This window comes from Peromyscus eremicus, chromosome 17 (genome assembly GCF_949786415.1).
Source record: "Peromyscus eremicus chromosome 17, PerEre_H2_v1, whole genome shotgun sequence".
Classification (NCBI taxonomy): Eukaryota; Metazoa; Chordata; class Mammalia; order Rodentia; family Cricetidae; genus Peromyscus; species Peromyscus eremicus.
In genome coordinates, this window is record NC_081433.1 from 49468865 (window position 1) to 49483382 (window position 14518).

Here is a 14518-nt window from a genome sequence, read left to right on the forward strand (position 1 = left end):
AGTCAAGTTTCTTTGTGTTTGATTCTGAACCACACATCACACAAGCTGGGGGATTTCATTCACATCTCAAGATTTTACCTGCTTGGCCAGCGGTGGTGTGTGTGTGCACGTTTCCAAGCCTTTAGTGATGGTACAAACTACATGGTTAATGGCACAAGAAACATTCCCTTCTTGTGATGAAACCTCAGGAAAATCACAGTACATCTCAATATGAGAAAGGACTGCTTCAAAAGGACAACAATTTAAAGAGGTTTTGTTACAGCTCAGAAAAGGGGAGGGGGGGAGGAGGAGAGAAGCTCTTTTGGAATGTAGAAAGGTAATGCTTAACTATACATTTCATGAGTTCAACAGAACAGTTCTGATATAAAAGGGCAAGACCTTGCAGTCTTAATAGATGGCTCAATTCAAAGTAATCCCTCCAGAAACAGGGACTGATAATGTGTCTCTGTGGTGCTGAAGTACAGCCAGAGGCTTGAGGATTCCAGTGAAGGCTCCATGAAGGCTCAGGCCTGCACGCTCACTGCATAGCCTCAGTGAATGCAGCCAGTGCAGAACAAGAGATGAATTACTGCTCCAGTCAGTCAGGGAAGTACCTCACTCCTTTGCCTTCTCCCTCCCCTTAGGTCTCCCAGCATTATCTGCAAACCGGGTTGCAAAAGCTCCGCTTGTATTTCCTTTCCTTTTTTTTTTTAAAGAAGAAAAAAGTGGACGAGTCCCTCATATTAAAGAATTGTGCTATTCAACAAACGAACTTCCTCTTCTGTCTCCTCTCTCTCCTCATCTACAGAACTCAGTTGAACATTATTGAAGCGGGGTCTTGGTTTGCCGTCTGGGCCATATGACGGAGGATATCTTTTTTTGTTATAATGCCAAGGAGGCGCCTGAAAAGGATAAACAGAAAAGATCTATTAAACTAAAAGGGGAAAGAAAACAGGAGCTAAATCTATAGATAAGTTCTTTTTGTTGACAGGAACAGAAAGCCAAGCAAGCAGACTGATTATGCATTTTAAAGTGTTTTACTGGTAAAGACAATGAAATTACCCAGCAACCGTCCTGTGACATAAAAAGTACTGTGGTCACTCAGGTGTGAGGACCTTCCCACTGGGACTGAGGACTTCAAGCCTCACTGAAGCAGAGCTATTTTAATTCAAGAATGCCAACAAGTAACAAAAACTGGAAAGATGTATGAACAGGAAATAATTCTGATCCAGTTTGAAAAAGGAACCCATTCCCATTATATTAGGAAATAATTTAAAACTTCAACATTTTGTAGAAACAAAAATTGTAAGAGAATTTTCAGATTACCCAGTTGTATGCAGAATATTCATGAAAGCACATACAATTGAGATGAAATATATAAGCAACAGTCAATACAAAGCTTCACCTCCCAAACTTCAGAATGCAAGAATAAAACTATAGCACAACCCAGGTTTCTGAAAGCATACTTATGTTCTCTGTTTAATTTTGTGCTCCCCCAAAAGAAGATACAGTGCTTTTATGAAAGTCTTGGGTGTTAATGCTTACATTAAAAAGGTGAAAAATCAAGAGGCAATCCTAAAAGAGTATTACAGAGAAGCAGGAAGCAGAATGAATGAGTAGCTACGATACTGAGGTTAGTAGTTTTAAAAAGGATGCATGAAACACTTGTGAAATATTAGCATACAACAGGAATACATACTCAGTTGTGTACTTAAACAAATGGGGACAGGGTTCATATAAGTAGGACAACTGCGGGGCAAAATAATTTAAGGCAGTAATTGTTAAAGCCGGACAACTGGTTATGCATAAATCAAAATTTATCTGCAATCAATCACACCACTAAGATATAAAGCCCGTTAACACATAAGCTACTTAATGACAGTCTAGAAACATACAAAAGGGGCACATACATGACCTAGGTACAATACACTAATGAAATGGCAGGACACACATTCTACCTCTGAACATATGCAAGGGGTAGCAGAAAAAGAACTAATGCTATGAACACAGATATATATACACAGTGTGCTCTGGTTAGTGTGCCCATTAAAAAATTAATGGTCAGCATTTCTACTTGCTAAGCTCAGTTAAAGTCACAAAAGAGCTTAGATTTCCCACAACACTACCACAGATGAGGAAGCATAAACGAGGGTGAAGGGCTGGGGGTGACAGCACAGGCATTTTTTTAGCCAGTCAGGAGTCTTCTGAGACGGGTGAATCCACTAAGGTAGACAGACTTTCCATGTTTAAGCATGCCCAATAATGTCTCCTCATTCAAGCAGCAGACTCTGCAGTTGTTACAGTTTACCTAATTCTGACGACTGTCACCTGCGGCTTCCTCTCTAAGAATGGGGTTTAGACAGTCTATCTATTTCTCTCACAGACATCTGCTGAGAGACGGGTGACTGACAGCATGGTGGGGCTGCTGTTCAGCAGGTGTGGGAGAACTGAACATTCACAAGTTTCATGCCTCCTGACTTAAGGTGTCTAGTGAGGAGAGCTGACAGCTAATCACCAAGGGCTCCACGTGCTGCTTTAGTTGCTCGAGATGCTCTAAAATGTTCTTCTTTGTGATGATCCCCAAGACAATCCTGAAACAGATTATTATGCTAATAACTGTGAGAAATTAAATTGAAAGAGGTTCCAATCATAATGATAAAGAATGAGAGGAGATAAAACATAAACCATAAGAATGCTTCTCATGAACTTGAGATAAAAATAAGATTTAAAAATCTAGGTTCCATTTTCAAACATTCTAACTTCGAAAGTGACATAATACTGTTTCTAATGGTGGGGTTTATTTTTTAAAAATCAAAATAATGAAAGTATAACTAAAATTTTAACTATGAAGATGGCCCAAACTAAAAGTACAAAGTAAAAGTACTAAAAGAAACTTAATGATACACAGCTACGGACCTCTAAACTTGGGAGGTGGCTTTCGGTGTTCTCTCCTTGGATGAACACGTTTTTCAGTTTCTAAGAGCTATCTGATCTGCCTTAGCATTGTGTGTATGAGGGACGGGGGGGGGGGGGGGGGGGGGGGGGGGGTGAGGGGCGGGGGTGAGGGGCGGGGGTGAGGGACGGGGGTGTTGGTGGAAGTGGCTGAGTTTGAATGCCCTAAGAAAACTTAAATCTACTATATTTTTACTATTTATTTGGAATTCCAATTCAGGAAGAGCACATGTAAACACTACTGACCTCATTTTCAGGAACTAAATCCCATTTCTTATAATATGGTAATAAAACATGAGTAGAGGTCAAAATGACTTTTAATGTATAGTTTTCTAAATAATTATTTCTCAGTTTACAGTTATCACATCTTACAAAGTGATTTTCATAAATTCTCATAAGGATACCTGAAACTAGACTACTTTTAATTATTAAATATTTTGATACTCATTTTACAACAAATAAATGAATTTGACTGTAATATGTAGTGATATAAATTCCAAAAGCCCATCTTAAATGTCTTTAGAATAATCAGGCATTTCCTGGTGATCTATCTGCTTTAGGTAACTTTCCTGTTAAGCTGCCTTAGAAATTCTGATTTCTTTTGTTTTTTTTTTTTTTTTTGGTTTTTTTTTTTTTTTTTGGTTTTTCAAGACAGGGTTTCTCTGTGTAGCTTTGCGCCTTTCCTGGGACTCACTTGGTAGCCCAGGCTGGCCTCAAACTCACAGAGATCCGCCTGGCTCTGCCTCCCGAGTGCTGGGATTAAAGGCGTGCGCCACCACCGCCCGGCTTCTGATTTCTTTTGTTGTTGTTGTTGTTGTTGTTTTGGGTTTTTTTTTGTTTTGTTTTGAGACAGGGTTTCTCTGTGTAGTCTTGGCTGTCCTGGATCTCTCTCTGTAGACCAGGATGACCTCGAACTCACAGATAGTCCCCTGCCTCTGCCTCCTGAGTGCTGGGATTAAAGGTGTGCACCACCACCACCCAGCCTGATTTCTTAAAGAGGGTCAGTACAGGACTTGAAAGCAGTCTGGTTTACAGATATCTCCCTCATAAAACAGTAGTGGCTGGTGTTGGAAGGGCAAGAAGGGCGGACAAACTTAAAAGCAAAACCAGGTTCATGTATTCACATTCTTTAAAACACTGTAGTGGAGTTTTAGATTATGGGAACAACCTCTCCAAGAGGCTCAAAAACTGTGCTGCATAAAATGAGTATTTGATCACTAGAGAAATTAGGAAAATATTTGAGGGTTCTTTCTTTTTTTTTAGTAGGGTTCTTTCTTTTTTTTTTAGCTTTGGGTGGTGGTGGTGAATATGTGCAAAGTGAACATTGTATACATGTATGAAAATGTAATCCATGATTTTGTACAATTACTATACGCTAATAAAAAGTTTTTTTAAGCTATAAGCTCAATAGGTTTTTATGGTGGCACTTAATTAAATACAATAACATCAGTGTGACTCCTGTGCATGCTTTGTTTATCCAGTTAAGTAGAATGATTCGTTTCAGTTTATCACAGTAAGCTCAGTCACTGTGGCAAATGAGGAGAGGGGCACTTCTGCAAGGACCAGCGGCCACCTTGGGACTCCAACACCCGCAGACAGACAGAGTACAGGACTTTTAGGAAGGCAGAGCACACCGCTCCTCTGTAAAGACCTGAGAACAGGAAGCCAGTTTCGGGGTCACTCTGAGTTTTAAAGGGTGAAAGGAATATCAATGCAAAACGTTTGTTTAAGAACAATCTGATGTTTCATTTTGAGCTCACAAATAATGATGTGAAAATTAACAGGTCAGAAACTGACATTTCCCCAAGTGTATTCCAAGAAACAGTAATCCCAAGAGCGCAACAAAAAAAAAAAAGTTGGCATTCGCAGGCAAGCCAGGTAAGCTATGATTCCATTACTGAGAGTTGGGGGAATCAAAAAACATCAACATCTTCAAAGTCCTGAGAAGTTCCAAAGTAAACCTCAGCTGTAATTTAATTCAGTACTTCTCAAACTGAGTCAGTCACAAAAAATTCTAGCAACTTCTAGCAGCTGTTTGTTTTGTGAACTCATGGATTCTGAGAAGTTCTGTTACTATAAAATGTGAGACAGCACTGAGCTGATACCATAGTTCAGATCCGTTCTCATTGCTTCTCTGTTCTTTTTCCCTCTTGCACCTATGGCCCCAAGTCTGCTGCATTTTCCTTCCCCCCAATAACTGTTTTTCACTGCAAAGGTACTACATGAAGCTGGAAAACACACGGCTACCTAGAACTGTATGGTCTTTACTTTCAAACATGCTGCCTTTTCTTAGTTTTAACCACTGAACTTTGAGACTAAAACACCCTCCTGCTTAAGAGTTCACAGGCAATAAAGTCAAGCGTTTCCCCTCCATATGATCTTTTTTCTTTCTGAATACTTATTTTCTGTGAAGAAATAAGGAAAATATGCTCAAGGCTGTGAAACATGACCCCCCCTGGAAGAAGAAAGCTCCTCACTTTATATATATATGCCAGCGGCAGCGGCAAATAAAATTGTATGTAACTAATTCTTGTCCCCCTAAAAAGCTAATTTATTCCTCAAGTATTTTCCTTTCTAGTCTCTATACTGCCAAAATCCTGTCAATTAAGCAGTAAGGTGAAATATGAAAATTAACCTACACAGCAGGGCTTTGTGGTCACAGCTATTCACTGCTTACAGAATAGCACTGGGATTTGTCAGTACAGAAGAGAACCTAGGTCAGGCACAGAGAAATCAAAGCCAACAGTAGCTATGAAAACTTACTTTAGTTTCCAACTGAGTCATATGACTCAAAGGGCCCAAGATGAAGCTTTGTGAAAAGATACACTGTTTAACCAATATTTATTAAGTCTAAAACAATGAAGTTTGGTAAATTAGACAATAGTAAACAAAACTGTAGACCATAGTATTTTATGAAACACATCTTTGATATATTTATATTATATTCCAGAAGCTAAACACCCACCATGGCTCTAATGTTGCCACTTTCTGCTTCACTTGTGTTTTAAATAGAAGTATAAATATCTATGATACTGCTATTCCTAAGCCAAAATGGTCTACTGTGTCACCCAGAAAATGTTTTTAGAGATGAAAAGATCGGGAAGAACAGTAGCAGAAGTCTGGGTTTCTGTGAGCTGATATGCTAACATGAACAAGACACGTGTCAAATACAACCCCTCTTACTGCAGAGCTGCAGAATTACGTGAAAAAGTATGAAGGTATTCAGTAAATTACCTTTGTTTTTTTATGCCCCCTTTCTCTAAAGAGTGGTCGTGTTCTGTTAACCACATGTTTTATACAAATTCTTAAAAAGATAAAATTTGTTGTGATTGTCTGATGTGTTTGGGACAGTATTTAATCAGCTTCACGCTATTCAGGGTGAGCCTTCAGTCCATAACAAATCTAGAAAACCATCTGTTTCCTTTTCCTAGCATTTCTGATACATGACTTCACAGGAAATAATATTCTAAGAATTCTAACAGTTACCAGCAGGGAGGCGCATGCCTGTAATCTCAGTGCTCATGAGGTTCACAAGGATCACAAACTCCAGCTGCCTCCAGCTACAGTGAGGCCCTGTCTCCGCAACAGCAAAAATAATTAAATACAAAAATTTAAAATTCTACTAAGAAAAATAACATAATGGAAATAAAAGGCTCTAAATATATGAATGTTTGTATGCCATTAGCAGTTCAGTTTATGGGTCAGATCTGTTTTGGCGAAGGTAGGGGGAAAAAAAAGAAAAAGAAAAACAGTATCATTGAGGATTTTCAGTTAAACCACAAATTTTCATATGTTACTTCATTAATGATAAATACTGGCTCAAACAGCATATAGCAAACTATCTAGAAAAAGATATACAACAAACCTATCCACTAGAAATGAAACACAAAAAGAAAATGGTTCTGCAATGCTCCCTGAAGGCTGAGCCCAGTATCCCCAGGAAAGAGACAGCTGAAGTTCACCAAGCTCTTCACTGCGCTCCAACTCTGAAATACAGTATCCTTGACAACGAGCACAGAGCTGACATCCTCCTTACTCTCAGGCAAGTGTGGAGCTTGACTGATCCTCAAGTTATTACAAACTAAGTCAGACAGTCCCACTGGGACCTGACTCACACTCTGCCCTGAAAAGGTTCCACTAATAAGGACCAGTAATTGCAGTGAGTGAACTGATGTCTGTTGAGCTAAACTTACCCGTTGTGAGTTACAAGGCACTGCCTCAGACCCAGCTTTCGGAAGATGTCCACCACAATCTCCATTGGGGTGTGGTCTGTTACTGTAAAAGGGCTCATATCAAGAATGCTTCTCAGCTTTAACGGCCGAGGACTTTCTGCTGGAAGAGATGGGGTGTGCTGTGCAAAGCACACCCGAGAACTGCCAACAATACCTTCTTGTTTTTTCCTGGCACTTTCTGAAAAGGAGATAGAGAAGAGCAAACATTTTCAATGGATAGATTTTCTTTTCTTACATGCAGCTCTGCTCATTTGGCATTAACAACAGTAAGTGTGTTCCATGATTTCTGGTCCCTTTCCTTTTCCTGTCCTTCTATTTAAAAGAGAATTAACTGATAAGCCATTTGGGAGTTTTTCCTATCTGCCTGAAATGGAACCTGACAATAATTTTCTATAATCATATCATGCTGTGATTTTCTTTAATGGCACTGAACTGTTTTTAACTGTGGAGACAGGAAGCATGTTTGAAATAATGAATTTTATTTAAAACCTGTACACATCACAAAAGCTGTTTACTACAAAATCTGTCATCAGATGAGGCCCGCCTGTACTGAATGGGACTTAGTTCTGCACTGGAGACAGGATTAAAACGTTCACTCTTGCTGTCTCTGCTCTGCACTCCACCACTGCGAATGGGCTGGCTCTTCCTAACTACAATTACACTCCCGAGACAGGGTTTCTCTGTGGAGTCATGACTGTCCTGGAACTAGCTCTGGAGACTAGACCAGGCTAGCCTCAAACTCACAGAGATCTGCCAGCCTCTGGGGTTAAAGGTGTGTGCCATCATGCCCTACTGGGCTGTGTTATTTATCAATTTCTATCAATTTCTCCTCCCCTCCAATGTTCTCTGTCCAGCTGCCTGTTTCTTCTCCCACCTTTGAGAGTGCAAGACAGAAAGTAGAAGAGGCCACACACAGGAAAACAGAAACCCATAACATAGGCAAAATGTGCAAATGAAAGTCATCCAGCTTTATGCTTGGTTTCTGAGTAAATATTCACTGAAAACTATGTGTGTATAAATATGGCATTAGTTATAGTGAAAATATTTTGCATATCAATTTGGCTACAAAAATATTTAAGCCAAAATAATAAACACCAGTCTGACTGGAGAGAAGGGAGTATTACTGCTTCTAAATGAAAGCTTTTGTGCTTTTTAGTCTTTCTGACCACTGAACCTGTATTTAGCAGTGCTAGAAACATCTTGACTACCAGGGCACTAAGTGAGATCCTAAGGGCTCGTGGATAGGCCACCTGAAAAGTATGGTCATGGTATGGAAAAGACATCCATTAGTGAGCAACATAGACGGTTTTTGAAAAATGCTTACTAAGTTGCTTTCAGCCCATAAAAATGCAACATGTGCATGACAACTGAATGTACAGTATGAACAGTAATAGTATATAGCCTTAATGGATACACAGAATAAAATGATGGAAAATGTGACATCAACAATATCAAAAAGAGGAGTATGAAGAAAGGCTTCCTCCAGCAGCTGATGGGAGGGGATGCAGAGACCCATAGCCAAACATTAGGCAGAACTCAGGGAACCCCACAGAAGAGGTGAAGGTTGTAGGAGCCAGAGGGATCTAGGACACTAGCAGAACACAGCCCAGAGAATCAACTAAGCAGGGCTCGCAGAGACTAAAGCAACAATCACAGAGCCTGCATGGGTCTGTGCTAGGTCCTCTGTCTATATATTGAAATTGTTTAGCTCGGGGTTTTGCGGAACTCCTAAAGTGGGAGTGGGGGTATCTCTGACTCTTTTGCCTGCTCTTGGACCCTTTTCCTCCTACTGAGTTGCCTTGTCCAGCCTTGAAATGAGGGTTTGTGTCTAGTCTTAATGTAACTTATGCCGTGTTTGGTGGATATCCCTGTGAGGCCTACTCTCTGAAGTGAAAGGGAGGAGGAGTGGATCTGGAGGAGGGGGGAGTAGAGAAAACTTTGGTTGGGATATATTGTATGAGAGAAGGATAAATATAAAGAAAAAAAGAGTGTGAAGAGTAAAAGTTTTTACATGCATCTAAGTTATCAGAAGTAGACAATCCAATTTAGCATACTGTAATGGGGTGTACATATCATTTAAAACTGCAGTATAAAAAGTAAAAGTGTCTTAAAGAACTGTAGCTACAATACTAACAATGTGATATGTTAAATAAACAACAACAAATATATCACCAATGAAAATAACTAACTACTCAAACATTTAAATGTGGTGATACATTTTAGGAAAGTGTCTCTCATGTTCAGAGACTGGAACTTCTGAGTTAATAATACACTGGAGGTCACTTAAGCCTGTGTAATTAAGCTGATTTCCTGTTGTGTACTCAGCCTATTTGCTGAAATCCTCTTTAAGAGAACAACGTAACAAACAACCTTACTTGCCTTGGATTCCCCATGAAATCTTAGCTTTTAAAAGCTGAGCTAATCGATAGCTTTACTCTTAAATTACATACTTTTCCATGCTCCTGACCCAGAGTGACATATGCTTGTATGTGTGTACTGTGGTAATTGCTGAAAACAGCAAACAATTCAAAAGCGACTCTATATAGGCAAATATTTGCCATAAATGCTGGGAACAGATATTACTTGATAACAGTACATTTGCAGTTAGGCTTGCTTTTCTGAGTGCTTCTAGGTCAGGTGAAGTAAATAACTTAATCCGCTGTGAAACTCTTAACGATTTCTATAAAGTATCCCTCAACCCTTTCCCACGCCATGTTTTCTGTGCTGTTCAATAAACATAGAACAAAGGCCTTTGTTAGGGACACTGACACAGAGACAGATCTACAGCAACACATAGCAAGACGGGCAGTTAGACACAGAACAGAATTCAGGCAGACACAGATATATATACATACACAGATGACAGACAGCCCAGAAACTGTAAGCTACAGACAGACTGAAGACACAGGGAGACAAGTAGATATCGCAACCATGACCTTGCTCTTTGTCAAACTAATCCAAGTTTGAGATTTTACTCCTTAATACGACACCAAAGCATTCTGGTGCCTCTGTTTATGACTACACAGTTTTATTTTGTTTTTGTTTTTACTTATTGCAGTGCTGGGGAGCAAACCTAGAGCCTGGTGCTAGACACGTTTGCCAACTGAGCTGCATCCTTATCTAAAATGCTCGATTGTAATATATATATTATATATATATTCTTTGGACTGTTCCTCTGAAGTGAACATCCAGCCCCTTTGCCTTCAATGTGTCATTTTAAGAAATGGCATTCTTCATTGTGGGAGTGGAGGGAGGATGATCAAGAGTTAAAAATCATCCTCAGCCACATACAGATTACTGAGGCCAGCCTGGCTAAAAGAGACTCTGTCTAAACCTCCTGCACCCCAAATAAAAAACTGTCACTTCCACTTTTAATTTTCATTTGAAACTTAAAGAGATTTTTAGTCCTCACCATGAAATAAGCATGTGCGGCGACAGATTATCAAGCAGCTTAACATTCCACAATGCAGTTATCAAAACATGACACTAACATTAGTTTCTATTTGTCAATGAAAAGAATGTTTAAGATAATGACTAGTATATGAATGCAGAATTTACTTTAAGGAGCATCATGTATTAGACATATAATGTGCCGTGATATCTGCTAAGTTGTTTCATTTTTAAAATTATTTTAATGTCATTCATTCCCAGGCCTTTTAAGTAAAAAACAACAGATTTCATTTTCTTTTTCTCCTTTCTTTTTAAAGACAACTTCAAACATGCATTCCCTTTCTGCTTCCACCTCCAAAGTAACAGGATGACAGGTGTGTGCCAGGCCAGATTTCGGTTCCAATGCCACCCAGAAGACTTTTAAAAGAGTTTCAACACTTTCCTTTTCATGATTTTAAATAATCTGAGACTTCTCATTTGGATTTAATATTCTAAAAACTTGTTCTCTGATTAATTCTCTATTAAGAAGGAGAACACATCTATTTGGTATTTCAAAGATCGTATTTTGTAGAGCACAAACAAATTTATCCTTCAATAATGTATAATTATGTATACATATAATAATACATTGTGTAATAACACACACACACACAGAGAAATATACTTACTGTACAGGATTTTGTCAAGTAAAATATTTTAAAAATTACAGAAGTACACACTGGCAAATATTTAAGATGTGTTCAAAAGTCATCTTGTGACTTAACATTTCTGATGCCACGATCTTGGTATTTCATGTATCCAAAGTACCATATTCCCTTAAACTAACATTATTTCCTATGCAATAGTCTCTGTGAAGTGACCAAAGTTTAAAACAATATCTATCTGCAGTCAGTAGGAATATGAGTTATTGAAAAGTTTAGCATTGTTTTGTCTTCAAACCTGACCATTTTCCTTTACCTTTCTATATTAATTCCACAACTGCTCACCTTTTCCCTTTTCTCTGGCTGGCCACTAGCAACCCTAGAGAATGGGAAGGGTGATGACAAAGGCCGGAAAAGACAAGTGTTTGGACATCTCTACCTCAAGGTACTGCCCAGAAAACTAGGGGCAGCAATTCAATGGTCTAATGAGTCTCCTCTCTCACCTTTGCATCACAGGCAAGAGCTGCTGACAAAGACTAAAATTCTCACTGGCCTTACCCCACAGAGCAGAAAAACAATCACTGAAGCATAACCCCTTTCCTGGAGAACACAGACTGTAAAGCACAGAAATGAACACCACTTGCCCCTGGAAACCAAACCAATTAAACGCCAATGCTTTCTCCCCTCCCATAAATTTATTACAGCCAAGGTGTAATTCATGACGGTGTTTGCAGAAACCATACCTATTGCAATTGTCAGGTCTCTTCTGAGGGCAAATCCCACTAATCGCTGAGATTCTTTTGACATTATAACAGGAAAGCCATTGTAGCTGGTTTCATTAATCATGTTTTCTATGTCATCTACTGTCATATTGTCCTGTGTCAAAACAGCTAAGGGAGGATCACTTCTTCGAGGTCTCATGACGTCAGCAGCCAGGGTTGTATGAGTGAATTCTTCTTTTGCATCCAGGAAAGGGTACCCATTTAGTCGGATATGTGCTTCATAAATGCCTTCCCTACCAAAGGCATCGCCAACCCATTTACTGGTCATCACTGCAGCCATAAGAGGAACGATATATTCCAAGCCTCCAGTGAGTTCAAAAACAATAACCACCAGGGAGACAGTCATTCTTGTCACACCACCTGAAAGAAATAAACACCACTGGTCAGGGAAGACAAACTCCTCCCAGCACCTCACTAGAGTCTTCCACTAGGCAGGTGAACATGGAATAAAGCCAGACCCTGACCAGTGAAAAGCTTATCCCCAAAAACAACTGCTCTTAGGATAAAACCATTACTTCTAATGTGATCTAGAGAGATACCAACCAGTTACAGCACAGAAGATGATTAAAGCAACATTCCTAAACCTTTTATAGACAAACCAACCAACCAACCAACCAACCAACCAACCACAGTTGACCAAGAAAGACAACTTAGTCATTTTGATTTACTACTGCAGCAAAGTTAAATTTCCCTCTCATAAAAGCTTACTATAGCCTCTTAAATATAAATAAGTACATCGTGGCTCTTTCTTGCTCGATTACCAATTTATAAATTAAACATATAGGTAGAATACTAAATAAATGTATTTCCTCTATGTCTTTTCAAAATGTGTAAAATATTTGGAAGCCTTGATATTTACTAACAATGTAAGTGATATTGTCGGGTAGAAACTTCTTCTGTTCTGGGGCTGGGGGCAGGGTTCTAACACAGTGGGAGAGTTCTTGCCTAGCAGGTACAAGGACCTGGGTTTGAGGCCATTATCCCAAGGAGGAGGGATGGAGGAGAAAGGGAGGGAAACACATCCATTCATTTCCTCGGAAAATCATTGTCGGCTGTGAACTCTGACATGCCAGCCTAATCTATTCCCACTTACTGGAGCCTTTCCGTGTTTCTGTCATGCACACCACACCTCACTGCTTGCTTTGTCAACTATAAAAAGAATTTCAAGTGGCTGTCAAAGAAAACAACACACACTTGAAATCCAAACGTCTCTTCCTCACTAAGAGGGGTCATTTCAGCTTCCCCGATCCCACATTTCTGCACATATTCTTCCTGACAGTCTAGGTGATTGTTTTCGGAACCTTAATTATATTGCACTACCTTGACTATCACCTCTACAGATCTGAATTCTTCTGTAAAATACCTACCTATGAGTCCTTTTCTCAGGATTCTCACTGTTACCAACCTAGTCCAGGACCCAAATTATTCTTTCATTAAAAAAACTAAAACAAAACAAACAAATGGCAGGTTCTTTTAAATTTACTTTTAATACTTATTATGTATAACCGTTTGCCCACATATTATATCTGTGCGAAGCCAGCAGAGGCCGTCTGCTACCCTGGAACCGGAGTTACAGACATTCAGAACCGCATGTGGGGTCCTTTGGAAAAGCAGCCATGCTCTTAACTGACAGCCATCTCTCCAGCCCTGTGCTCTCATTTTAATACACTTTCTCTTTCCTCCTTGACTCGTAGACCCCGTTACTTTCAACCTACTTCCTATGCCACGTAGTACTTTTTGTCTTATTCTGCAGCCTAGGCTGGCCTCACACTGGCAACCTCACATGTCCACTGGGGGACAGTCACTCACTGGCAACCCTCAAATGTCCGCTGGGGGACAGTCATGAACTGGCAACACTCACATGTCCGCTGGGGGACAGTCTTGAACTGGCAACCCTCACATGTCCGCTGGGGTGACAGTCACTCACTGGCAACCCTCACATGTCCGCTGGGGGACAGTCATGAACTGGCAACCCTCATATGTCCGCTGGGGGACAGTCACTCACTGGCAACCCTCACATGTCCGCTGGGCTGACAGTCATGAACTGGCAACACTCACATGTCCGCTGGGTGACAGTCACTCACTGGCAACCCTCATATGTCCGCTGGGGGACAGTCATGAACTGGCAACACTCACATGTCCGCTGGGGGACAGTCATGAACTGGCAACACTCTGGGGGACAGTCATGCACAGCCACAGTGGCTTTAGCATCATTTCCATCATGCTGTTCTTTTGGTCAAAAGACTTAATAGCATGGGCCAGCTGGATGGCTTGGCAAGTAAAGGCACTGGATGCCAAGCCTGATGACCCGAGTTCAATCCCCACCAAGACCCACACGGAAGTAGAGAACTGATTTTCATAAACTGTCCACTGACCTCCACATACAAATGTGACACTTATTCTGAAACCCCTCAAAGTAAATAAATAAATATAATTAAAAAAACTGACTAGTTCACAAACCTGTCAGTTCATTTCGCTTTTTTGTTTCTTAACCTAAAAAAGGAAGGATCTACTTACTATGCATTATGTATCTACATTATGT

General features: G+C 40.0%; 1 protein-coding gene across 6 annotated transcripts in view; it reads right to left on the bottom strand.

Annotated features, from left to right (window-relative positions):
- Window positions 1–650: 650 nt before the first annotated feature.
- The window catches only part of Clcn3 (chloride voltage-gated channel 3), a 93821-nt gene continuing 79953 nt past the window's right edge, over window positions 651–14518 (bottom strand). For 4 of the 6 annotated variants that reach the window (XM_059244965.1, XM_059244968.1, XM_059244964.1 and 1 more), the window contains 4 exons: window positions 11938–12336; window positions 7125–7341; window positions 2495–2570; window positions 651–881 (listed from right to left, as the gene is read on the bottom strand). In XM_059244965.1, coding sequence (XP_059100948.1) covers window positions 723–881; window positions 2495–2570; window positions 7125–7341; window positions 11938–12336 — 851 coding nt within the window. In that variant the 3' untranslated portion in view covers window positions 651–722. The remainder of the gene's footprint in view (window positions 882–2494; window positions 2571–7124; window positions 7342–11937; window positions 12337–14518) is intronic. The other 2 variants (XM_059244967.1, XM_059244969.1) reach the window with 1 other exon arrangement.